The sequence below is a fragment of the Ooceraea biroi genome, chromosome 6 (assembly GCF_003672135.1).
Source record: "Ooceraea biroi isolate clonal line C1 chromosome 6, Obir_v5.4, whole genome shotgun sequence".
Lineage (NCBI taxonomy): Eukaryota > Metazoa > Arthropoda > Insecta > Hymenoptera > Formicidae > Ooceraea > Ooceraea biroi.
In genome coordinates, this window is record NC_039511.1 from 275,028 (window position 1) to 302,804 (window position 27,777).

Sequence of the window (27,777 nt, forward strand, 5' to 3'; positions counted from 1 at the left end):
AGAAAAGAGGTGTGCTCTTGCGCATGAAGATGAATAACCAATGAGGATGGTGGAACAAGTGGCCGGCCATATCATGTCAGCCAATCAGCGTTTTGCTCGAGATACTCAAAACGTGGTATAATAAGGAACGGACAATTACTGAATTTATTTCATTGAGAACTATTTTTTTCCTTTCACATTTTCACTACGATTTTTACCTCCTATCATTTTTTACAAAAATACAGTCACAAATCCATATTACACTTTATGAATAACAATGGCGATCGTGTTTTTCTTCATCCGTAAAAAATTATCAGAGTTTGCTATTGAGAGGCCGGAATGCGTTACTAATTATAAGATAATAAAACAAATTGTGGAGCAAATAAACTGTAAAACAAAATCAGCTGTTTGCAGTTTCGCAGATATCGCAAACATTTCTTGCTCATCTGCAATTTAATATTATGGATCGTTCGCATTTGATTATTACTCATAAGATATATATTACTTTTTGAAAAAGACGCTTAAAGTTTTGATTAAATTCGATTTTCAGGATTTGAAAGAACGCGATTATATATCATCTCAACTCGATAGTGCGAATAATTACAAATAATAAAATTTAAATCGGCATGGATTGAAAAACAATCTATGAATTCGAATTATACCGTGTTGTGAATTGATCGATTTCAACGACTGATCTTTCCACGTCAATTTCGCGCGCACAATGTTATGACAATTATGAATTTTATGTGAGGGGGGGGGGGGCTGCCACTTAGAGACGGCACGTGGCTTTTGTATCATGCATCAAAAGATACGTGGCGCGTGCCACTGCATGAGAACGGCTGCGCTCACACGCGCCAAACGCACCCGACGCGCATATGTGTCATGCAATCGTGAGAAAGAGAAAAAAAAGAGAGAGAAATTTACTTGTTTATTCAATTTCTTGTTCAGAAAATTTAATACATTTTTATTTAATTAATGCTGATTAAATTTCACTCACAAGATATTACTTTCCTCAAACAACAAATAATTTATTATTTAGATAAATATGTTTTTATTTTATTAGAATTATTTTATGTTTCGTATAATCGCAATTATATCTCATACATGATTATTTCAATATAAAAACACAAATACAAAAAATTGCTTTTTCAATAGAAAGGTAAAAAGAGATGCCACATACGCGCATGTGCAGATTATTTAAATCTATTTTTATACCAAAAAGCTGATATTAGAAATTTGTACTAATTAATTAAAAAAATATTTAGTGTAAAAATCTTGATTGAAAATTAAATCATTCTTCATCATATATATATATATATATAATTGTAGTTTTGCACGCTTGTATTAATCCGTGTATTTCATGCGTGACGTACGTGTCACATAAATATATCTGATTTCTTAATTTAGAGTTAAAAAATATATTTTTCTTGCAGTTCTTGATCTCCGCGAGAGATAAATTAAAATGGAGCAAACTATATACAATGCAATAATCAATCGGTCTTCTCGAATCTCTTGCTGAAAATTCGTAGGGGCGTGATCGTCATATAATGCAGAAACGCGAAATGAGATGCTCGTCTGCTCTCGCGAATTTTCGCGCTTTCGGGGATGATCGTGCGGAATCGAGCGTCGAAATCGGGTCGACCGAGATCATAAATAGGTCGACGTGACTTTCCGGAGCGGTATTTCGTCGCGTAACGCCGTGGCGGTCGCTATCGATCCGGAGCGCGAATGGAGGCATAGGGTACAGAAAGCGACGTTCTCCCGCGCGCGCATGGTCGAAAATCGATCCCTTGCAGTTGAAAAGATAATCGGCGCAGAACTCTGCCTTTCTCATACAGAGTGACGGGCAAACAACACGCGCAAAGTGAGGCCTTCTTCACAAAGTCACAAGTATTGCAATGCTGATAAAATTTCTCGACAAATCCGGTCGCAGGTTCCTGCGGGTAAGCAGAGAGTTCTATCGTTCGGAGAAAAAGTCGCTCTTGTCCACTTGCTCTTTTTACCTATTCCCATTCTAGCACACACAATTATATTTTAATCGTGTGTTCGATATGATCTAACTCACACGTGAAAATCGTTCGAATATTGCTCTGTTTCACATGCCTGTATATATAGTTGCAAAGATTGGTCGAGATTTTTTCCATGTCTTCTCTAATTTATTCGAATTTTATTCAATTTAATAACTTATTCTTAAAATTTTCATTGCATTTTGCATAGTTTTGCATATTCGCGTAGCATGAATTCTCATTGAATGATTTTCCTTACGTACGTCTCATTGTCAGACAAACTTTTAACGTATTATGAGACAGATTAATTCCGTATATTTCCATATGTTTCCATATGTTTTATTTCAAACTTTTCGCGATGTATTATAAAAATGACTTTTTTCCAACACCGGAACGAGACTATAGTTGTTTTTTATAATTTTTTGGACACTGAACACGAACATTTCCTTTTGAGGGTTGAAAAGTCCTAACAACATACTTTATTTTGATTGCAATTAAACTTTTCCAGCACGTCACATTTTTGTAGCTATAATATGATGAAGTTTGTCAAAATAGCCCCTTTTTGCACCTTTAATTGCAAATTTCTCAAAATTGTGACGATTATGCTCTTTTCTTCTATTTATTATGTCATTCTCTTTCCGTCTTTTAAAGGACCTACCTCATACCTAATTATTGACGGAAATTTGTGTCGATGCATCTTCTTTTCTTTTTCTTTATCAGAGCGATGCTTCGCTTCGTAGGCAATCAAGAAACTGTCCACCAGGAACCGAAAGACCAAAAAATCGCGCAATTCCAGCTCCTCGCACACGATCATTCCTGACCTCGAGACGACTTCGCTGTCCTGGTCTTTGCCGTCCTTGGATGCCAAGAGCATTGACACATACATGACATACGTACCCGAAAGTCAAGAGGACTATACGTCGAGCTGCAGCTACTGCTGTGACGAATACGAGGAGAATCAAAGGAATGAGAACAGAGAAAATGAGATGATAATCTAACGTTCATATCATTAGACCATTAGCTGGAGTTTGTTCTCGGCCTCCACGGTCAAATTTGTCGCACAGCAATCACATCAACGGGATGAAAAAACAATTGCACGTATCATTTGATATGTAAGTGATAATACACGAGTCATACATTCTTGTTTCTTTGACGGTTATTCCAAAAATAGCTCTATAAATGTTATCATAGCTGTTGGTGCAATAGATATATGTATATACATACGTACCAAAGGATTTTCTCGAGGATCGAGAATATTTTATTCATAATTAGTCAAAAATTGATTGTGATCCCTCTGTCGCATACATAAAAATTCTTTTACGCGTTTCTTCATTTTTCAAGATACATTATTAATTATATACCAAGATGAAGAATAAGAATCTAAACTTTAGATTATTACAATAATATCACTTTTGTCAGTGTCTTGAGAAAAAAAAAGTGCGGAGAGAAATGATTGATAACTTCATTTTCAGGCTTAGTCTTCCAATATTGATTGTTATATCTTACAATATAATACAAATCGCGTTTATATACTTTCGTGTTCGTTTTAATCTCACTTTGTTATATAATCGTGTATAATTTTATTAATAGTTATGTTATGCATTTGTTTATTATCGCAGAGCACTATTCGTAGTTATAATTAATCAACGCAAGCGACAGCTATTTGAAGATTCAATTGGATCGCGCGCGGTATGGATAATTCGATTTCTTTTTGTTTTATTGTTCAAGGAAAATAGGAAGGAAGCAGCGCGACACGCATTATTGTCTTTTTTAACACATTGACTGGCCATGTCACACATATACAGGTGACAGGTATATTTTACTGAAGGTTGTCGTCTATAACCCAATGAAAATAAATTGCAGTTTTGATGCGACAGTGATGTCATTTTCAATAAGTCGTTTCTACTGGGTATTCAACTACGATTGACCGTCTTATTTATTTAATCTTATGAGATCATGTAAAAAGTATAAACTTGCTCATATTTTAGTATTTATAGTGGATCAAACCTGGCAAGAGTCTCGATGTTCAGACTGTTTTATTATAAAACTATAAAGTTTTCAAAACACGTATCAGTATTTCGCGCGAGGATAATATTCGACATATATAACTTATTATCGGATGTAATTCGACATTTCGCAAACTCTTGTAAGATATTTTTTCGCGTCATATATTTATCTTAATTGTTAGATGAATAATTTACTTTTGCGATTTACAAGTTGTACCATACATATAATACATCCACAGCACGGTTTTCTGTCCAAAAGATTCTTATATATAATCAATATTGGAATTTCTGGATTTTAGGAAATTAGATTTAATTAGAATAATAATAATAATAAAAGAATTTTTAAAAAATAGAACGGATAAAGAGTAAGTCATGGAGAAGTCATTTACTTCTGCAATTAACTTACACTATGTACATCTACATATATTTTTATGAGACATTCAAATGTATTATATTGAAATAATAAGATATTGCTTTATTAATGTCGTACTGGAGTATTCCGATGTTCTTCATTTATTGGCCGATAAAAGGAGATTTGACTTCTTGTTTCGATTGTCACTATTAACTATTTTATATTTTAAAATAACCTTGTTAAATTAGTCTAATATACAATCAATCTTTAGTATAAGAATTTCAGGTTTTTTTATACAGAAAGCATTTCTTTATTCTTTTATATATATATATATATATTCCTTCTTTATTATAAAGACAGCATTTAAAAGTCTTAATTTAAATAAACTAACAAATTTTTGTACGATTTAGTCTAGAATTCGTCACGTTCCAGTTAGATATAGAAGGTACAGACGCAAGCCTAATCACTTATATTAAGGTTTTCAAATTCTCGATCATTTCGAGCAACTTTGCTCAAACGCGAAGTCAATTTTCGTTAAAATATAGCAAAATATCTTTATTCCTCCTATGCGTTGACTTATCAAAAACAAGACGTGCGCACGCGTGTGGGTGTGTGTGACAATATATATATATATATATATATATATGTACAGGTGAGTGGGTGGGTATATGTGCAAGAACTGTAATAACTTATATCAATATAGTATGCAAAAATTGTACGTACATAAAAAATATAAATATTTAAACATATACATAGGCGTATAATGCGTGTTGATACTTTTTCATAAGAGTATCAATAAGGCTGTGATAATTTGTAATAAAAATATAATTATCGTAAATAAAACAGTTTTATTGACAAACTTAATATGTTCTTTTAATTCTTGTCAATATTCATTTTTATTAATTATACAGCATACATGTTTAAGTACTTAGTATACCATATCACATACCACACACACACACATACATTTGATTTTGTGAATAGTGAAGGCCATGAGATATGAATAATTATTTTAAATAAAAATTTTGTAACTTTTGATATCTTAAAATACAATAGAGTACACTACTATAATATTTTATGGGGAATTTTGAATTGCGTGCAATACTTAAAATACAATAGATGCGTGCGTGCGCGTATATATGTGAAGGAGGAAGCGACAAGGAAAAACACAAAGTATTAAAGAAAAGTATAAAAGAAATACATAAGAAATATAAAATTATTATTGTGGCAATTTACATGTTATAAACATATACATATACTTATAATTTATATTAGAACCACAGCTTCAAGCTTTCTACATCAAATATTTTTTGGATTCATGCAAACTTTTTCATATTATTTTTTTGTAGAAAAATGGATTTAAATAATCCGCAACATTACATATTTGGCAATTTTTTTAATCGAATTTATCTCACTATTTTAGTTAGATTTTTCCTCAAAGTGCTTTTTTCCATAAGAATTATTTTCCACGATATTTAATTTTGCGATCGAATAATGTGCATTATTGACTCAATAATCATGGTTTGCCGTTAGTTTGACAATAAAATAGTATTGAGTTTTGATGAGAAATTCAAACCGAATACATTATATTGGCTCGCTCCGCCATATGCACGTGCAACCCACAGAAAAATCGCACATAACAAGTATATAAGGAACAATAGCGTACACGTGTCTGCACGACATCCGCAATTCCTAAAAATTAGGTTTTGTCAATGTAGCGAGCGTCGAGAAGAATGCACAATGGTAAAAGAGGCTGAGACTAATTACTGGTTACTAGTTACTGGTAGTCTGTTAAAAAAAAAAGAAAAAAAAGAAGTTGCTATTTGCGTATTCACATACGCAAACTGTATTGGGGAACTAATGACTCACAGCACTGGTTTGTGAATGCAGCACGAACGGAAGGGTCATAAGCTCTATTGTTTTTCATGGTCTGGAATATTTCACATATGGAAAGAAAATTTTGCATAAGAAAAGTGAAAAAGTTATACATTTTCCTCTTTAGATAGGTAAATGCATTTGTAAATTTGTTGATCTTTACATACGTAAAATGTACCTAAACTTGTTCGTATATTTCTGAAAAATTTTTATTTCGATAAAGGACCAAAGTGCCTTGTTAATCAAGTCGCTTTAGAATCGTATTAAGAAATATTAAGAAAAAAGATATTTTAATGAAGCACAATCATTTTATGATTATTATATAATAGCTGAACTAATTGATTAATTAGTGGATGCAATTGATAGTCTGAGAGCTTTTATGTTCTAAAAACAATTTCATTTTTATTGTATATACTGTATGACAGAAAATATTCCGTCTCAAAGATTGATATAATTAAATTTTAGACTTAAGAAATTCAGAAACGTCATTGCCTAACAGAACACAATTTCAGTACTTTTTGGCGCTAAAATGATCACGATAACAAATAAAGATAACTAAAGAGATTAGATGTCTATATGTTATGTCACACATAAAGTACGTATTTATATTTACGGAAGCCAAACTTTGATTATATTAGATGTACAAATTAATTTTATGCTTTTTCTGAAGAAATTGTTTTCATTACAAAAAAAATAAATATATCAATCTTCGAAATATTTGCCATCATTTTCTAATACTTTTATCGGGCAACTGAAAAATCTTCTTTCAAAAAACAAGATAGTAAGTAAAAGCTCAATTTCGTCAAAAAGAAGCAATTAATTTGTACATCTAATATACGCAGTATGATTTAGACCACCCGGTTTTCAAATACCAACATGGGTCGATTGATCGTTGAATAGAGCTTTGAAAAAAAAACAATTTTTACTTAAACTTTATTCCGTTATCTCTTACAGGTTTCGCAAAACACGTTTATGTGGATGTCTGCAATAATTTGTCTGCTTTATCTGTTTTACAAAGAAATAGGGTTAAATAATCCGCAACACGTGTTTTTGAGACATCTAATTTTACATTTTTTTAAAGATTATTTTTTCTCAGAAATTACTCCTTTCGATGTCATTTAACTTGTAAAAATGTTTTTCATCGTCATTTGAAACAATGCATAATTTCGTGTAATTGCTTATTAGCTTATTACTTGCTTGATTTCACTTAACGTTATACATGTTATTAACTGAACTGTTTTGAAAGAAAACGCAAGGGAAGAATTACTACAGATTACACATTTTCATGTTATCGCTTTATTATAAAACGGTTTTTGTAAAAATATTTCGATAAATCTCACATATGTATAAAAATATATTAAATAATATAAAATTAAATAATACATCTCGAATAAGTACAATTTTATTTTCTTCTTTCTTTTCATTTTTCATTTTCTCAGTGATTCTTTTTTATTTTCTTTTCATCCGCACTGAATTTTACACGCATGCGTAATCGTTTATTATTAGAAAATGTGATCGTGACAAAAAATCGATGATAAATTAATAATCAATTGCAGAAATATCCGGTAAAATTATGACTATGTTTTTTCCTATATTACTTATATATATATGCATATATATATATATATACACACACACAATTTATGTACAATCTTTTCGCATTTAATAAAATAAATATTTTTTTTAAGTTAACATTCGCGCGTGCATGACTATCATTATCTCACTCATTGAAAATACAGTCGATACAGTAACCAGTTTGGTCGTTGGAAATTCCTGAGATACGTTTACATTGTCAAAATATTGTAACGTCGCATGTACACACAAAAATAGCAAAATCTGCAACTCGAGTTCGTTATTTATTTCCAAACATTCTATACACGTATCAATTGTGCATTGAACTACAAGGTCAGTATGCCAGTTCACCAGTGCCCCAGGGCCGATAGTGTTTCCCGTGCTGTTGCTGGGGATACTGACCCGGGTACTGGCCCCAACCGAGGGTGCTGCTGCCAAGAAGTGGCGGCATGCCTCCGGCCCCGGATGATATCCCAGTGGAGACTATAGTCGACGGCGCCTCGTAACTGCTGGCAGTGGAGATGGATGTTAATGTCGTAGGCACTGATGATACCGCCGAAGGCACAGTGGATGGTGGATGCTCGCGATGGAAGCTTTGTAGATGTGACAACAGTCGCAACCGTAAGGGATCTCTCTCATCCAGGCCTTCCATAGTTACTAAGTAGCGGCCCACCTCGGCAGCGCATTCGCCCCAGCCAACCGCGTGGTAATCCATGGCTAGCTTTGTGCTGTCGTAGCCCTCTGGTCCTGCAATTTTCATTTATATTGTAAGATCAAACATTTTAAATTTCTATATATTAAATTTGTATATATCATGTCTTGTATTCGCGCGCGTGTGCGTGTGTGATGTAAATATAACAATGACAATAAGCGAGATGGCACGCATCAAATTAATTTTTAAGTTCATGCATATTTGTGAAAAACGTTAAAATATGATTTAAAAAATGTAAATTTGTTTGAAAAATACAAATATGTAAAATACAAATATAAAAGATTTGTTAAAATAATAAATAAACAAAGTACTTTTATGACACAAAAATATTATTTTCGTGGATCAAAAACGTGCATCTGCAAATAAAGATCTTTTGTATGCTTTTAATTTCGCAATAACGTGGTGTACATATACCATGAATTGAGCATTTTAGCTTTAATAGCTAGTAGATCATTCTATATACGTGAAATAGGGCAGGTAGCGTGAGAACCATTTAGACCCCTACAGAATTACCAAAAGTCATGTGTGAAATGTATACATCGTGAACGAAAGAAATGCTTCACGTTATTTCACAAGTTTTCGACTATCCTATAATATAATTTTTACAAGCAAAAATTGTTGTTATTGCTGAAGCTTCGATAAATGTTTTTAAAATTTGTACTAATTTGTAAAACTTGTTGATATATTATGTAAAATATAAAGAAAATCAAACTGAGTACATAAAATTCTTTTTTGCATAATATTAGAATAGGATAAAATATTATTTCTTGAAATATTAATCTATCATTATTAAAACATCATGAAACGATAGAGCAGCTATGAAAGGAGAAATTTTTAAATATTGGATAAACCTTGAATTAAAGGAACATGTTTGTTAGTTGCACATATAGCTGTTAATCCTGGGAGCAATAATTCTGTACGGTGAGATAAAATTTAATATCACGCAGTTTTTCGGGAGCCTCTCACGCTTCTCTTGACGTGCGCGCTCACAAGTAAGGAAACATGTTCACATGTACACAGTCGCGTACACGCGTATGGATGATGGTGCGTGTCCACGCGCACTCTTATACACTAGCTAGCTGGTTTCCCACAGGGTTCAACATCTGCCTCAGACCGATTCGTCCACCGTTTCCCTTACGAAGGGCGCCACGAAACCCTCGGGCCCACCGTCACCGAATCGTGGGAACACTATTTTCCGAGAGTTGTTGACTTCCTGTACTTCCTGTCTGCCTGTCCCATAGGATCTCTGTGCCCAGTTTAACACCTGCTCCATCTCGTTTATAGCCAGGGTTTTCTTGCGTTCTTTACGGATGGACCAAATACCATTTTGTCTCGTAAATTTCTTTCTTTTTTTAAGATACTTGTCGTGAATATTATTGTACTAATGTACAATATTGAAAAGAATATTGTTTTGATTAAAACATATATTTTTTAAATATTTATAAAATCATGTAAATTATAGTATCATTAATACGTTTACAAAATATCATGTTTAAAAAAGTTTAAAGTTTGCAACGTTTTTCCAAGATGTTCTTTAATTATTTTGCAAATTTATTTAATTAACTTTAAATTAATTAACTAATCTTTTCAGTACAGATATGTTTATGTTGCATAATTTTAATTTAATGTTTTATGTTTATGTTTATATGTTATATGTTTTTAGAAGTTTTTAAAAGTTGACTAGTGAATATTCAAGTTTTATATTAGATATTACTTAAATTCCAGTGTAAGAAAATTGAGAAAATTGCAAAATATACCGAAAATCATCCTAAGCCGCAAGACAAAGATTACGTAATAAATAAATAAGTATATCTTACAAACAGAATTTCCGCTACGAAACTTCTGACCTTATGCGTAAAACGTATAAACTCCGAACGGTTTGCAGTTATGTTCAACGACATTGATCTTAACTAAACTATTCTTTCGCGATTAAAATCCGTTTAATAAATTTAATAAATTAAACCGAAAATTTCTGAAATCGCGAAACTACGATGAGAATTATACTAATTGTAAGCAAATATGTAACAATATTGGATATATCAAATCAGAGCGTTTGTAAAATAAATCGATTTAGATTCAGAAATAATTCAAGGAGGGATTAAGAAAGAGGAACGTTGGACTTACCTTTATTGCGGAGAGTGCGCAGATGCTCAACGGTGAGCTGCAGAATCTCAGCCTTCTCCAGCTTTCCGCTATGAGGATCTCTCGCGGCTGCCGGAACCAATCTCCTGAGCTCGCCGAGGGATGCGTTGATTCTGTCACGACGTTTTTTCTCGATCATTCCTCTTCTGCGTTTTCGCGATGCATGTTGACAGGAGTCTCCTCCAGGCGAATTGCATCTGCAACAAGAATATTGAGAAAGATTTAAAATGTGAAAACGCGATTCGTAATTCCTTTCGCTCACCGAATTTTTCAATTTTGTTTTAATCAGAGAAGGTTGTTTTAATTGCATATTGTTAATCCATCTTATAAAAGACACAATAATTGGCTTCTTAATTTTCAGCCGGGTTAAAACAATGCTGCTTTAATTGCGCGACTCTATTGGGAAATAAAGAAACATATGTCGCGCGAGAATTAATCAACGATTCCTAAAGAGTGATTGTTCTTTTTTTTAGCAATTTTCTTTATCACATAATTATCATTTTGTATTAACTTATAATATCGTCGAATAATTTTAATTATTCCATTGTTTTTACAATATGTATATGTCTAAAAATCGCTTTTTAATTCTATACATTCAAAGAAGCTCTTTTTGAAAGAAATTAAATTTTAGAAAATTATAAATTATTATTATGAAGACATAAATATTTGTTTTGACTGTTTTGTGTAACTTTTGTGTAAAAAGTTTCTTCCACCTAGACTAAATGAGAAATTGAATAATTAAGATATGAAAGTATACACACGGTTCCTTGCCGCTTTCCTCCGAGAATACGTCATCGCAATCGGAGTCGCTCATAGTTCTCTTCAAATTTCTTTGCTGATGTCCCTGATTTTGTTGCGGTGGCTGTTGTTGCTGCGATTGCTGCTGCGGTTGGCCACTATTTCGAACCCTTAAATCCGTGTCGATCTTTAATTCTAAAAACTCGTGATTAGGTCGTGCATGTCCGATCGATATATCCGATCTCATGGTTTGTATATCCTGTTGTCGAATATCCTGATGCCTCTGCATCTCCGGATGTCGCAGGTCCAGCCGCTGCAAGTCCTGATTTCTGAGATCGCCGGCCGCGTGTCGCAGCTCGTGCGGTGCAGGTGGACGCATGTCATGATGATGACGCATATCCGAATGCTGCAATGATGTCTGATAGGATGGATGATGAGGTGGCTGCGGATAACCCCAGTGATGACCCGGCGGTGGCGGCGGTGGAGGCGGCGGCGGCGGTGGCGGCAGATGACTGGACGCAGCCACACCGGAAGTAATTTCGGAAGACAGCAAAGTGCTGTTGTCGTCGGAACGCGCGACCACCACGCGCCACATGTTGCGTTAATAGTTTCGAAAGGGTTGAAGCGGACGGCGAAGCCGATCGAGTGGAGTGGCTTGATGTGATCCGTGTTTAATATATCGACACGCTCGTTTAAACCGATCACACATTCGCATTACCGTTTAATGTAAAATATCGATTTCATAATTATGCATGAGCAATGAGGTGTCATCGTAATCGCATTGTGATACCGCCGCGCCGGGTCCGTTGACAAATGGAGGACAACCGTTACAAATCTTCAATAATCGTAGATGTGCAGCTCGTCATGGTGAAAAGGTAAAACGGTCCCACGAGTAAAGTGATCGAAACTTGCAGATCTCTTGTCAGTAGTTGGGCGTATGCTTCTCTTTCTAAGCATATAATTTTCGAAAAAAAAGCGGCTAACTCGCGGTAATTGCCTATCGATAAATCCGTAACATCCTCGTGATTTTTCAGTAAATTGCCGATATTCTTTCAAAATTGTACGAAATAAAATTGAACATGATTTCGGCACGAATCAGAGGAGATTATTCAAGCTTCATTAAGTGTATGTGAGTAATCTATGATTTTCACTAAACAATTATGTTTCAAAAAGATAACTCAAGATAAACCAGATCTTCACAGAATCCACAAAATCTTCAGTACGATTGCAGCCTGATAAATTGTTCAATCAATTAAAAACCATCTAGTTCCGATTATTAAATTATCGATGTTAGGCAAAATTTACATGCCAGGATTCGAAAATCTTCAAGTGTCCAATGATGTGTGGAACTTGAAATATATGATTGCTTTCACCAGTTAAAAATCATATAACTTCGGAACTTTGGCGAAATTCATTCACGTGGCATGATTTCACGATAGATCACAGTCACAACACGAACAACGCAACTTCACGATCGTGAAATAAAAGGAGCAGTCAGTCTTGATCACTTGTCCCGACTCGCGACGACGGCGAAAATTTTATCAGCGCTCACGTGTCGCGGCTACCCGCGACATTCGCAGTCGCGTGCGGTCATAGAAGAAACAGCGCGCGCACGCGCGTATCCTCGGTGGTGACTGCTGTCTATCCCTGCTGCAGGAAGTGCGTGTGCACTGGTCGCGTGGCGGCCGACGTGTGTCGTGTGCGGGAGGATACAGGGGCGACACACGACCGCGTGGTGTATCCCGCACAGGGTGGGGATGATCAGAGGTGCGTGCTCTTGGGATGTAGTGGGGCATCGAAGTAGTCCAGCGCGCTCGTCGAGGTAAAAAGTACCCTGAGCACGATATAAGAAAGGGAATGAGAGGGTTGGTGTTTATCGTACGGAAGGGGACGAAAATCGGGAGGGGCAACTTTCGTGGGAATATCCGCCGCGATTCGTATGCGAGCATGTGTGTGTGCGTGTGCGTGTGTATGAACGTAGGTTCTTGATTATGTGACGGCTGTCAGCCGAATCTCGCGGTACAATTCAAGAGACCAAGGAGGAAACAATCTTTTAACCGTGTAAAGATCTTGTCAAGATGGACGGATGTATGAGGAGAAAAAAATCGAATATTGTTTTTTTCAAATTGCAATAATAATGTTTGGATTATTTTTATTCTATTATTTCTATAAGTTGTAATTTTAAAGGATGTTATACTCTCTCTCCTCCCTACGGTCTCCTCTTTATATTTTTTTATTCTTTAAAATTTATATTTATAAAACAAATTGATGAATATGTTTATTTCTTTATACATACAAGCAATAATAAGATTAAAAACTTGGGTAAGGTAATCAGCACGTTGCTCTTTTCCTAATCCGTCGAAGTAATACGTACGCCACCATGAAATCATTTTAATGTTACTCTCGCGAAAAGCGTCGACCCACGTTCACACGCTCACGCGTGTCGGGAGTAGGTACTGGAGGGCGATTTGGGGTTCGTTCACAGAAGAGGGGGTGCGATCATGACAAAGTTCACACAGGAATTGTACGCGGCACACGCTCGCATGATTATCGGCGCCTGGGAACGGAGCTTATTAATCATATCATTCAGTCTTGAGTAAAGACCGATTAGAAGCAAATACGATCGACGAGAAAGTAAATTGAAAAAGTGTCTTTATGCGGATTTGTCTTGAATGCATTGTTCTAACATAACGTTAGAAAAATGTTTAACGCGAATTTATAATTTTGATTATTCCTAACTAATATTATATATATTATATCTTCAGTCTCAAATAAAAACAAAATCACTACCCACTACATCTATAAGACTGCCGAAAGCACATGTGTCGGGACACAAGGTGTTTTCAACCTATTGTCTACCTACGCTCTCAGAGTTTGCTATTTGAACTAACATGTATCATACTTTATTTGAACCTATATAATGGCTACAATTATTTATTCATGCAAAATGAAAAAGGCTTCAAATTTAATATTGAATATTTATAATATTTTATAATATTGAATAGTTCTATTAAAAATGTGGAATATTTTTAACTATTGGACATTTAAATATTGCACATCGCTGTTATTTCTAGTGCTCCATTCTGACATTCTTTTGATCCTTTGTCAATGTGTGTGGTACGAAGCGTGTTTTTTCGTTGAATGTCAATAAGGTACTGTCACATTTAACATCAAAACTAATGACGCAGAGATACTAGCGCCTTGAAAGTTTAGGTGGTCATAACTGAAATATCAAACTTTATAACGCAATCGTGTATCAAGACATAGCACTGCAACAAATTTTTCTGAATTAGTCACACAGAGCCTGGACAGTCCACGTACCTCGAATATGCAAATTATATTCTTAAATTTTTCAATAACTCTAAGAGATATTTATTTATTGGAGTAAATAAATTATGGGAGGTGCTGAATATAAATAATAAATAATAAAAGTAAAGAGAAATATAAAAATATGAAGAGAGAATTAGATAATTTGGATTTTGCAATTCCAAAGGAACCATCAACGTCTGGTATCACTGAACCAAAAAAAAGCTTCATACTTTCTATCAGCAAATGTTTATTCATAATTTCATTTCAATCATGAATATATGCGTCCATGTTGAGTGGATTTAGCCGTTGGTCAGTCTATCTTCTGGACAAACAACGCGAGCTGAATGGATAAAGATACCTCCGCTCTGACGTCATGTAGATACATATGAGCGTATCCCTATACGGAAAGCAAACATACATAAAATTATATATTCGTAGCCCGCACCAGTCGATGACAGAGTGTATTCTTAGAAAAACACAAAACATGATTGAGAAGGGACAGTTGAGTCGCGATTGCAACAATTCAGCATTTGCTGAAGCAAGCACGTCGAAACGTTCTCTTTTTCCGTTTTCTACTTGCAACTATCCATCGAGAAGAAATGAATGGTGAAAATTGCGCATATATAGGGGTGCCCTAATAATAATGTACAGACCGATGTTCTTAAGGAGATAGAGCGGAGTGAGTTGAATAGAAAAGTCCTGTAACATTTTATAATTTTTGCAATAATTATCGTGATGTTAATTAAAGAAAATTTGAAAATAAGCACGTTATTTTTCAATTCATATGCAAACATCACGTTAAGAAATTTCCGCCTCACCCATGAGGTATTGAATTGCAAATGCATCCTTTTTAAAATGATTTCTCCAATTACGCTACTAAACTCAAAAAACTAACAAACTCTTAATTCAGAAAAGTGAACAAATAAAGCATAGAAAAGATCATTTTATTCCGTCTCACAAGCATTAGTCCGTTCATTATCGGACACCTTGTAAATATATTAGAGAGTCTCATGGAACATTCCATTCTAGCAATATTCATAAAAATTGTTATTTCCAATTTCAACATATTTTCTTTTGCTCATTGCTTACGGAACATAAACATTTTGCATTGTATATTATATTTATTATATCTGTTTTGCTGCAATCCGCATAATATAGTGATTCGCGTGTGATTCCCTGAATCACAAATTGCGTCGCGCGGAAATGGGAATATATTGAATGGACCAGTTTCCTAGCTGACAAAAGTTAACGACGTATCGACCGAAGCAGTGGTCACTCACTCCCCCAATCAACCAGCGACTTGACCACTGACAGTTGGCGGTATGGCGACAATCGTCCAATAATTGGCAGACATTGTTCCGCGTTTGGCACACACATGCAACATCCGGCCTGATGAGTGAGTGGACTATCTTTTTCTTTACGATTTGTTGGCCGTTGCGAATGTGACGTGGTCGATCGAAAATGAATTTATCACCGATCACGTTACGACGATGATGGTCAAGCGGTATTATAACATGTTGCATTATTGCACTGCGTTATCCATAACTTTATTCGCTTACACGTTCCCTATATTTTCCCTCGTAAATCTGCTACCGTAACTGGATGTTGCATTGTGGCGTATATTATCATCGTAAAATCGAAAACCTTCAAATCAGAAATAAATGGATTTCTACATATTTTTTATATTAGTCATATGCGATGAATACTAACCTGATTAATTTAAATATTAATGTTTTAATTACATTTTGCCCATTGCAATTTATTACTATTTTTTATTAATCATAAATATATATTAGTATTACTTTATATTTATAGTATTATTATACTTTAATCATATATAAATTATTAATCTTATATTATCATTACATACTTTATTGTTTTATTGTAGAAAACAATTTTTAATTCATTATATCAGTCAAACTTACTTTTTAAAGTTCCTATTTTAATTATTCATTTAGTTATATAATTATAAATTGATAACCGTATATAATAAAGTTCTAACAATATAAGTATGAAAGTATATAGAATACGTTATCCCGATTTTAGTAAATCAAATTTTGTGATACCATCTGTGTACTATTCTCGTGCCTTTTAAAAGATTGATCCGTCATCAATAAATCGTATTTGCACGCGTGTGTGCGCGTGTCGCGCTTGCACGCGGATGGAGACGTGGAGCTCGACCATGGCTCGTCACTGCCGTATGGTATTTTTGACTCCAAACCACTTTCCAACTTACAGCAATTGTTCCAAGTTATTACCATTCTGTTTGATACAGAATCGAACTTACCTATTAAAATTAATAATCAGCAGCGCACGTACTTAGGGTCTCTTATTTGCGTCTTTTTATTTCGAAAAAATAAATTTCTATAAAAATATGGAAAATATATATATATATATATATATATATATATATATAAAATTACTCATATATTAATGTATCAAGTATGGTCGAATATATTCCCTATATTATAAAATTCTTTCGACGTACGAGATAAAAACGTTTAAGTAATGTGCATTCGATTGACTGCACTTTCCGCGGTCTCACTCTAATAAGATCGTCAATAAATTTCTTTGAAAAAAAAAACTATATTTTTCAGGAAACTAGCATGATATTTTCCAGTAGCGAAATGAATTTAAATACACGCACCCCAATATTACATTCCCATTCAAATGTCGCCCCTGAATCGTCATGCCGATTCGCTGTGGTCCAAAGCAGTTCAATTGCGAACAAGTGCGCCAATATAACGTCCATATATTAAACAATTTTTTCGACTGCAGTTTTATAAGGTGACATCTGTCAGTTCGACTTGACAGACCGAAACGACAACGTATAAACCGAACATGAGTAGTTCATTAAGTAAAGAATTTCCCCGGATTTTTTTCAGTGTATTACAATAAGTCCTTGACAAAAAGACGTATATAACGTATGAAGAATTCACACAAATGATTTCATCGTACGTAGGACTTTATACCAACATAAAAATAAATAAAACACAAAAAAGAATTTATACTAATATCTATTATTATTATTATTATTAAAGTGCAATCTATCATTATCATTAAAACCGTGACTTGTTAAATCTTAATTCAGTATTATTCGCAGCGCAAATATAAATATAAAGGTTAAATTAATACAAAATAAATATTTCTTTTTATTGTAATTATAATAAATTCATCGCAGTATATCACGCAATATTGCAAAATAATATTATAATTATAAGCAAAAAACATGAAAAATAATATATTATAAATAATAATTATATAATTATTGCATCGATGCCAATATCATACCTGTATTATTTTATTATTATTTATTTCAAGTTCTAAATCATAAATATGTAAATTAACATAATATATTATTATACTTATATTATACTTATAATAAAATAATAGTATTGATTCTTTGCTTGATTTGTGAATCTTTTTTAGTAAATTATAACGTACGATATGAATTAGATTGATTTTTAATCATATGAATGTTGGTACCTCTGCAATAATGAATTAGAAACTATCTCTTGGGAATTTGAAAGCAATTGATCATCGTTTCAAATTTTACAATATCATTGTGCAGATTAGAATATATGATCGATGACTTTCCAATCGCCAGGTCGTATTGTTCGATTCTAAGGAACACATGCCGGTTTATTAGCTTGTGCCTTGGTACGACCTCCGATCAGTTAAAATGATACATTGTTATTCGCCACATATATTGCATCAAAGTAAAAGTTCACAACTTAAAATAAAAAGTTTTTATTTAATGATTAAATAAAAGCGATTTTCAAAATTTATATTTTATCTATGTTTACACATATAATATTATACGATATATCGAACTTTGTACGCTTTAAATTGCATGTGTATTTTAATTTTTTAATTTCATTTCTGTGCGAAATTAATTATGGTTTAATATTTATATCTAATCATTTTTTATAATTATTAATTTTTAATATTTTATTAAAAAAATTAAATCACATTTTTGTTGAATGAGAAGAAATGAACAGATTAAAGCTTAATGACATTATTAGCATTACAAAGTTTTAGGCCGCAATTAAAAATTTCTAAATTTATCTATTACTCCTCCCTACATGTGTATAAAATTGTATCAAAATCGGAATTTTCAGATAATGCAATATTCCCTCGAGTCAGCAACGAAATGTCAAAACACTTTTGAATAAAAACGTCTCTACATTTGAGACGTGATTTCATATTAGAAATGTTTTAGAGTGATAACTGAAAACTTTTAAATTTACTCACTTATGTGATTATATATATTATAGTTTTATCAAAATCAAGACTTTGTTGTAATTAATTTAATTAATCAAATTTCCGAAGGCTCTAATTTTATTATACGTACTGATACAATAATTATCGTATGATTTGCATACATCTCTTTCTATCACAGTTTACACAAAAGAAATAATATTATTTATATAAGTAAGGAATTCTTAAACATTCTCGAGGCGTTGCATCAAAAAGGTTAAAACAATTTCTATTTTATATACTCACAGAAAATGTATTATATTTGAACTTCCGTCATTCTGTACTTTTCATTTCACGATTTTAATACTTTTAAACAATATAAAATTCGATAATACTGCTAACACAATATAACCTATATACATAAGATCCGAGCTTGCAGGTTACGGTGCACGTGAAGCAGCCTCACTCAGGGTGCTTTTACATGCAGCGTAACTTGCGTCGACCAATCGACTGCTTCTGCAGGTAGTGATGTGATTGGTCGACGCTTTATAGCTCATGCCCACAGGACGCGGTAATGCGGCAACGCGGTGGCCAGTCACCGTCTTGCATTTCTGGTAATATGAAAGTTATATATTTAGTATTACCAGAAATGCAAGACGGTGATTGGCCACCGCGTTGCCGCATTACCGCGTTACCGTGTCCTGTGGGTATGAGCCATTACGCAACTGCTGTGAAAGCATCCCAGAGACTCTCTAGTGACGGCGAATCGGATGTAACTTCATTTTCGAGTGGTACAGCTCAATAATTTAGGTAGAGCATTCTTTTCAAATAGTTTATTTTGAATGAAAACTTTAACTCTTTTGTTAAATAATACTACTTAATAGCGCGAATTAAATAATTTCGTATCAAGTAATAATTCAACGGTGAATGAAAAAATTAATTTTCAAGTAATCAGGTTCAACGATGGATCAGTAAAATATATTGTTTCATTTCCAATAATATCACGACAGACGCAAATCTTTATTTTATTAATTTATTATAATATTTTTATATCATAGTTATTTAATTTTCATATTTTTCTAACAACAATATCGTATAATGCGTTTCAATATAATTGTTTATTTCCAGAATCGTCATTGGGTTGCAGCATCAAATAAAAAAAATTCAAACCAGTTCGAGGGACACAGAAATCGAGTTATGAACGCTGAAATACCCTTCCGTTTTCTGTTTTTGTCATAACTCTGCCGGTATTTGTTGTTTATGTGAGAACTCAACCGCCAACTGTTTGAAGGTAGGTATTTCACGTGAGACGAAATCAATGTTCAACCTAACCTAGCGCAAACGTCATGTATGTACAATTAATTAATTGATAATTTCTTTGATAAGGGATTTTGTAAGAGCCGCAACGTCGCACGGTGAAAATGGTGAAGATAGCGTTACAAATCGCGTGCAGACTGGATAATATCGAGAAACTGAAGCCGTCAGGACCCGACTTCAGGTGGTGCCTGAAGTTCACTTGTTCCAATTGCGGAGAAACGTCGGACAAGTGGAGTTACGTCTCCCTGGATGAGTCCGTTCCGGTACAACGGGGCAGTGGCGTCAATCATTTCGTGAGCAAGTGCAAACTCTGTCTGCGGGAAAACTGCATGGCTATATTGGAAGATTCTGTCGAGTCTTTCACTGCGGACGATCAGGGACGGTTCAAAACAATTGTCGTATTCGATTGTCGAGGAATAGAACCCTCCGACTTCTCCGCGAGAGAAGGGTGGATAGCTCAGGCTGCACAGGATGGCAAGGAATTTACTGATGTGGACTTAAGTGAGGGCGAATGGGAAGATTATTGTGATAAAATCATGGAGCCTGTTGGGATATACGAGATCCAGCATAAATTTTTGAGAATTAAATAGAATAGATTTGTGTTTTGAGTTTTACAAATGCGAGTTTTGCAAATCTTGGGGGACAAAACCTTAAGATTCCTCGAGTAAAAAACCAGGAAAATTTTCATTTCGAAACTTATTATATCAGATATATTATTTATATGTATTATTTATTTGTTGTTTTTTCTTCTCGTTTTTTTGCTTATGATTTAGAATTTTAACATTGCAATAACAATTTCCCGCTCCGGGTGCCCATGATCTTGTTCATACAAATTATGTAATATGTGATCTCAATGTGGTCCGTTAGCGAGATGTATCAACATATATCGTTTTGTATGTAAATATGTAAAGATGCATTTTTCCATTTCCATGCTTTTTATTTTTATTGTACTTTATTTAATTGAGATGTGTAAGCAAATTGTAAAGCTGTGAATATAAAACATATTTTGCTAACAATAAGATATGTACATTTGTTAATATACTTATGGAGAAATAATCTAATAATAATAATAATAATAAATCAAGCTAAAATGTACAAATTTTATTATTTGCATGTAATTATTTGGTAAAAGGAATTGAATCTAAAATATTATCTGTTAGAGATTGCACTATTAACTCACATAATATATTGACAAAAATATGTTTTATTCACAGAATTAAGGTAAAAATAAGAGTAAACCAATCCAACGACATAATATAATTTATTCATAATCATATAAAAAAAAAACCATTTTACTCCATAAATGGTTTAATGCACAAGAGATGTTGCTTGCAACAATAATTCCACTTTTTCTTCAATCACATTCGCAGTTGCCGAAATATATTCTATATAAAAAGTCGAGTGATTAATGTTGCTTCGCGTTAAACAACGTAAGATCTGTCGAGACTGTGTCAATTTACAAATCAATTCAGGCAACTGCCTTATCAACGTAAACCGTATTGGAATGTCGGTGTGTGTGTGTGTGTGTGTGATCGCGTCGAACGTATGACAATGATATATTAATTTGTTTTACGCTTACAAAATTAAAACAGATTAAAAATTATGTTATGTACACAGTATTTCTCTTTTTTTTCCACGTATAAAACTCTTCGAACAACTTTCTCACTTAACGACAGTTAGTGTACCGCGTGAGACTTTCGATTGTGATCGAAGTAACTCGCGCAATTTCTCTCCACGATGAGTCATGAACAGAAATCGCGCTCCTCGAAAGGGAACGCGTCCTCGTGAACACATAAGAAAATTAATCACAAACGCGACTGGAAGAAAACGAAGGGAAACGCAATGTGACTTTTCGTTTACTCGACGATTGCCTAATGCACTACTACTACTGCAGCTGTATTTATCTAATGCTTTCAGTTACTATGCTTCCTAATGTCTAACACAAATAAATACATCGTGTGCGTATTACAATCCCCCGTTCTCCGAGATTCTTTAATATATAAATCACATGTAAATAATCACTAAAAATTTTTAATCTAACAATCGATAACGCTATCAGTCTATTTTCCAACCAAGAAATATCACTATGACCGAAAGTATCGTATCGATGATGTAACCAGAGTCAATTAACAATTGCGAGAAAACCACTTTACAGTTATTTAAATTTTAAATAAGGCATTTGAAATAAGGATTGGCTGTACCCATTTGATCACTTAAAAAATATCAAGATTATATCGGGAAAGGCCATAATAGACACGTAAATGTGTTACTACTGGACATTGGAATGTACTTGACTCTGGCTCACATGGAAAATTTGTAATCCGCTTGATGTAACTCGAATAATTATTCTACTAACAAATCGAAACTCTATAAACGTGTTTTAAACATGATTCTTTAATATTACGAATATGCAATGCAATCGCTGATGCTTTTGATCGGTTAAACGGCTCTAATCTACTGTTTAGCCTAAGCTATCATCTTTGGTATACTAATCTGGGAAAGAGACGCTTACTCTATCCAGAAACAGAGATGATCATTCAACGGGAAAGATCTCACTTTCAGGGAATATCGCATTGAAATAGGAACATTACAAATAATATGTGTAAGCTAACTAGTTACGTTACGGGATCCCCTCGCGATGAGATACAATTATGAGCAACCTTCGTTCTCTGTGCGTAAAATGATTCGATCGAGATGTCGGTATCAATATTTCAGAGACCAGTCGTCCAGAGTATCGACGATCATAAGCATAAGAAGTGACGTTCATAAGCTTTTCAGACATCGCGCACATGATCGTGAAGTAGGAAAGCATGGCTTTTTCACTGGGACACGTATGAAAGATGGAAAAACTTCACAGTTTACTTTAATAATTACCGTCCAATTCCAATTCAGTTTAAAATGGAAAGATGTGTATATAATGCTGCAATTTGATGTATAATGCAACATGTCACACTTTGCGAAAGATCAAGTTGCAGAAGCCGAGAGCATCGGAAAGGGAAAATCCTAGCATTTTGATTTGAAACGTATAAGCTTTCATTTTCATTTCGTAACAATTCACGTCATGTACGTCTAGTTTGCCGTCTATTTAACCGTTTAAATCTCAATTTTTATCTGTACGAAATATACATATATAAAATTAGAGTAGTTGTCATGGAGGCGATTAGACATATATATCTTGCTTAAAAAGCCCTTAAGAAGGAATTTATTATTTGTCTCGATGAGGTTCAAACAGTCGACGTAACATGGCCGACGTAATAGTCGGCGTTATCCCTTCCCGATCGTCTCGATTCCACAACTGGGCCGTATTCATTGGGCAGATATCATTCAGTAATTTTCTAATGCCTAAATCGATTATATACGTTTCGAATCGTCTATTTGCTAGTGTAATTGGCTAAATTCATGATTCTCTAAATTCATTAAATGGCTAAATATCTATACTTTTTGATACTGGTATATTACTCATCCACGATTGACTACGCTTTTTTTATTACGTTTTTCTAAAGCATATCAAAAACAGATACCCGTGAAAAGGCCCGTGAATTAGATGTCAAGTTATCGAAAACTCATTCCAAAAACACTAACGGGTTGTTAGAGAGCTTACTGCAATTTTAAACTAGTGCACACTATTTTTATTTTTTTATTATTTTTTTTGGTTGCTATCGCCAATTTTGTAATAAGATGCTAATAGTCGATATTATTATATGCTTTGTTGTATTCATTTGAAAAATGTTTATTACGTGATAATATATCTAATATAGTAGTAATAATATTAATTGATACTATATATATAATTACTCTTGACAATGTTGATTATGAATAATACCACGTTAGCGTTCTGGAATAAATCTAAGATGTTCAGCGATTCAGCGTAAGTCTCCCGTCTGCTACCACTCGGAACAGAGATTTCAGAGCAATGATAAAAGTCGAACGAGAAGCGAGTTAAGCTAGCAGAAAACTAATCTAACAGCAACCGAGGAGTTTGGCCTATTCGCGAGATTACAAATTAATTAACGAAATAAAAATTCGAAATAAAAAGTATTATTACATGAAGCAATAGAGTGGAACAATGCCCAGCGAGGATACGCGACACTCTCAATTTCGATTCTCTTTCTCGCTCTCCCTTTCTTTCTTACACCATGTAGACAGACAGAAAAATAGAGATTTGATATGCGTGGCCGCATTTAGCCGACCTCATCGAGAGGGTCACAGCATTGTCATTCGGTATTGGGTGCGCATGGAGAAATCGCGCCTGATCAATACTCGCAGCGCGCGACGGTTCGACCAATCGCGGATTCGCCAAAGACAGGACACGCGACTTCGATCCTATCCAGTTCTCCTTGCAAGAAACGGGTCGTAAATTCGTCAGTCGGGCGACACAGCAGACCGGAGAGAGAGTAACTTCAGGGTAACTCGTCGGACAACAGATTCATCGACTCCAAACAGGTCTGCTTTAGGGTGGCCGATTGATCCTCGAGACTGCGTTTCAGACCTTCTATCGTCTGCATCAGCATCTGCCGTCGTAACTGAGACAGCTGCTGTTGGAAGAACTGTGAATCCTGGGCATTATTCGCGTTCGCCGCCTCAGCCGCCAACCGCTCCTGTCGCAGTTGTACCACTTTCTCTTTTAGGGATCTCCTCGAGTCATCTACGATATTCATTAAACGAATTAGCTCAATTCAAGAGAATTAAATTCGCATGGTCTGTTAAAAATAAAAATTTCATATTATTCTATCAATAAGAGATAAATGCGATATTTTTATTACGTAGAATTTTTGTAAATCAAAGAAAATAAGATAAAGAAGTAGAATTATATGTATTTAATACATTTGTTACGCCGCGCCGCATAACACAGAATAGTTCAAGGAGAAGGAAATGTTTTAAATATTTTAAAAGACACAAATATCCACCTGTATCATCAGCTGCCGTATCGCCATCAGAATTTCTCAACATTATATGTTCGCCCAATGTTTTCTGTATCCTACCGTATGTCGCGCTTCCGGCATATACTTTTCTTTTCACTGGCTCGCTTTGTGGACAGTAGGAAGAGGCTTCCTTAATAGGACCCATATCGACTGACCTGCAACGGCAGTTTTCTATTGTAAATAGTCAAAGACTGCGCGCGCATATATTTAATGTATCAAATTATTATTAGTCTCTCTAAAAAATAGAAATAAAGTATCTTATCCTACCAAGTAATAGGAGGGAAACATGATATTGTTGTCACTACGTAGATTATTTCCTTGTGAATCAAATAAGATGAAATTTATAGTAAAATTAAAAAATTATTTTTAAAAAGAATAAGCGTTCGAAAAGAATAAAAGTTTTCAATTGCTCGTTAAACTTTAGACGTCGCGTCGGACGACATTTAAGATTTGAGCGATCAGCTACTGACCTAAAAGTCATCAACGGAGCTCTCCGTCTCACGTCGCACTTCTCATCGGAATCCGATGAGCTGGACGTTACTCCCTCTTCCTTCGTCGGCAGGTTGTCTCTCGTTTCGCAAGAAAATTCCTTTCTTCCTGCGGCGAGAGAGCTCTGCGACTGTGTCACGTTTGACTGGGCTTTATCTCCAAAAGGGTTGTCCACCGGATCTGATCTTAAATCTCCATTGCAATTCATAGCAAGCTGAAGCATTCCGCTACACTCCTTAGTGTCGAGGTCACCATTGCGTGCCCGATGCACTTGATGATGTATTAAGCTCCTGCTGGGCGAACCATGAGGCGTTGTCCTGCGTGGCATGACCGGCGAGTCCGAGCACTTGGACATCTCGGGTTGCCGATAAATGGAAGGAGGCTCCTTTGGCGCGAATCCAGCCGACGAGTTTCTTTCGAGGAATCGATGAATCGGTGAACACGGTTGTTGAGTAAACTGCCGTTTGGGACTGGTGTGCTCTAAATCCTTAATACTGCCGCTCTGCAATTCCGGCTGAGAATTACGGCTCTTCGATAACGCCAGCTCGATGTTCAATTCCGTGTTCTTGATGAGTTCGACGCGCTTATTTGCCAAGCCGTTGTGCAGTTTGCGCGACGGCGACGGCACGCACGGTGATGAATTCTGATACTTCTGCATGCTCACCAAGAGATTCTCCGCTTCGAGAATGAGCTCGCGATACTTGCGATCAGCCTCCTTGTCAGCCTCAATCAGTGCGATTTCCGACGCGAACGTGGTCATGTACGTGTTGCCGGTTATGTGGCGTCGTACTATATTGCCGTTCACATAACTTATCTGAAAGGAAAACGGTACAGTCATTACAATTTCGCGACACATCCAGGGCGAATATGGAGCCTCCATTTGGGACGGACTCTAGAATAGATTCTAGAATAGAACGCACTTGTAATTTGTTTAACTAATTAAAATTTTTTATCTATTCAATTAAAAATAGTTTCATCGTTATGATTGAAGGCCTCTATCTGAATTCGCTTCCTCTTGCAACGGATGTAAGCAATTCTACAAGTTCATTCTAGAAATAAGTCGAAAGTAAAAGGAAAAAATTTAATAAATTAATTAGAATTAATATTTTATTATAGAAAAAGTAGTAGTACGATCTATGGAACCAATTGCATTCAAGTCTCACCGAGTTCGACCGTCTCTTCACGATTTCATTGTCAACCATGGTAGGTCTGACAGCCGACGGGTTGCCGTTCAATCTCATCGGCGAGAGATTCTTATTGACGTCGTGCTTTTTACGTCGCAGGCACATTGGCGTACCACCTACACTCCTGCTGCCTTGATTGAATCCTGAATTCTTTAGGAGTATCCTCTCGACCAGCACACGATTCATATTCGCCATCTCGTCGTCGCAGCAATCCAGGTTGGGCTTGCGACGCTGCGACATTCTCTTCTTGCGTTTCTCGCTCTGCTTATGATCTCCGTCTAGTTTTTTGTGCCGCGTACTCTGCTTCCTTGCGTTCGTAGTCCTGGAAAACGCAACAGAAACAACATGATCTAAGCATCGCATTAATCATGTAAGAAATGAGAGAGATAAAAAAATTACGAAATAAATCCTCGCACTATTTGAATTTTAAGCATTTTGTGAAACTCACTTCTGAGAAATAATCTCATCCTTGTTTCTGCGCTTGAGGAAGGATTCGCGGAGCCTGCTGCCGCGTCGACTTAACTCACTGGTAAAGGCGAAGTAAGTGCAGTGACCGGTGTTGGGAAAGTGATCACCGCCGCACTCGACACTGTCCAGATCGAGGAATGAACCGTTGTCGATGTAGTCGAGCTCATCGTTTTCGAACGGATCATTCTCATCGCCACCATCCTGACCAGTATCAATATCCGACAGCGAGTCGATGTAGTCCTCGCAGTCGGTCGGATCGCTGTCCGACAGAATGTCAGTCTCTTTTTCATACACGTAGCTCTCGTCAAACTTCCCCATCATTTCGTTCAATGTGACATCATCTTCGGATGAACGCACACTACGCGTCATCGAGGATGCTGAGGAGCTACTGCTGCTTGCTCGTCGCTGCAGCGGTATCTTTGGTCGTAGGTCCATGCCTGATATCAGTCTCCAATTTTGATTGATTCTGCACAAGATACAGTAAATTTCCATGATTCGAGTTGTAG

The 27,777-nt window shown here is 35.1% G+C and overlaps 4 protein-coding genes across 9 annotated transcripts in view; 2 read left to right on the forward strand and 2 right to left on the reverse strand.

Annotated features, from left to right (window-relative positions):
• The first annotated feature begins 1,664 nt into the window (after window positions 1–1,664).
• On the forward strand, window positions 1,665–5,207 carry LOC105276544. Of its 2 annotated transcripts, XR_002193071.2 has the most exons (3): window positions 1,665–1,922; window positions 2,726–3,097; window positions 3,714–5,207. XR_002193071.2 is itself a non-coding variant. In XM_011334253.3 (2 exons), the coding sequence occupies exons 1-2, from the start codon at window positions 1,878–1,880 to the stop codon at window positions 2,981–2,983; spliced, it is 303 nt and encodes a 100-aa protein (XP_011332555.1). In that variant the 5' UTR covers window positions 1,665–1,877; the 3' UTR covers window positions 2,984–5,207. The 2 variants fall into 2 exon arrangements, 1 of the variants encoding a protein (XP_011332555.1); XM_011334253.3 differs by having other exon boundaries at window positions 2,726–5,207.
• Window positions 5,208–8,058: 2,851 nt separating this feature from the next.
• Window positions 8,059–19,367, reverse strand: LOC105276543 (hairy/enhancer-of-split related with YRPW motif protein). 2 transcript variants are annotated; one of them, XM_020030761.2, is made up of 4 exons: window positions 19,198–19,367; window positions 11,406–13,216; window positions 10,627–10,841; window positions 8,059–8,537 (listed from the first exon to the last, which is right to left on the reverse strand). In XM_020030761.2, the coding sequence occupies exons 2-4, from the start codon at window positions 11,975–11,977 to the stop codon at window positions 8,125–8,127; spliced, it is 1,200 nt and encodes a 399-aa protein (XP_019886320.1). In that variant the 5' UTR covers window positions 11,978–13,216; window positions 19,198–19,367; the 3' UTR covers window positions 8,059–8,124. The 2 variants fall into 2 exon arrangements, 1 of the variants encoding a protein (XP_019886320.1); XR_893412.3 differs by lacking the exons at window positions 8,059–8,537; window positions 10,627–10,841; window positions 11,406–13,216 and adding an exon at window positions 14,919–15,088.
• Window positions 19,368–19,602: 235 nt separating this feature from the next.
• Window positions 19,603–22,173, forward strand: LOC105276540 (UPF0587 protein C1orf123). Of its 2 annotated transcripts, none has more exons than XM_026970819.1 (3): window positions 19,603–19,701; window positions 20,020–20,182; window positions 20,278–22,173. In XM_026970819.1, exon 3 carries the CDS (start codon window positions 20,313–20,315, stop codon window positions 20,796–20,798), a length of 486 nt encoding a protein of 161 aa, XP_026826620.1. In that variant the 5' UTR covers window positions 19,603–19,701; window positions 20,020–20,182; window positions 20,278–20,312; the 3' UTR covers window positions 20,799–22,173. The 2 variants fall into 2 exon arrangements, with proteins under 2 accessions (XP_026826620.1, XP_026826621.1); XM_026970820.1 differs by lacking the exon at window positions 19,603–19,701 and adding an exon at window positions 19,734–19,814.
• The window catches only part of LOC105276542, a 58,145-nt gene continuing 51,820 nt past the window's right edge, over window positions 21,453–27,777 (reverse strand). For all 3 annotated transcript variants that reach the window (XM_011334249.3, XM_011334251.3, XM_011334250.3), the window contains 5 exons: window positions 27,252–27,737; window positions 26,783–27,125; window positions 25,601–26,433; window positions 25,116–25,285; window positions 21,453–24,853 (listed from right to left, as the gene is read on the reverse strand). In XM_011334249.3, the coding sequence (XP_011332551.2) occupies window positions 24,609–24,853; window positions 25,116–25,285; window positions 25,601–26,433; window positions 26,783–27,125; window positions 27,252–27,737 (2,077 nt within the window). In that variant the 3' untranslated portion in view covers window positions 21,453–24,608. The remainder of the gene's footprint in view (window positions 24,854–25,115; window positions 25,286–25,600; window positions 26,434–26,782; window positions 27,126–27,251; window positions 27,738–27,777) is intronic.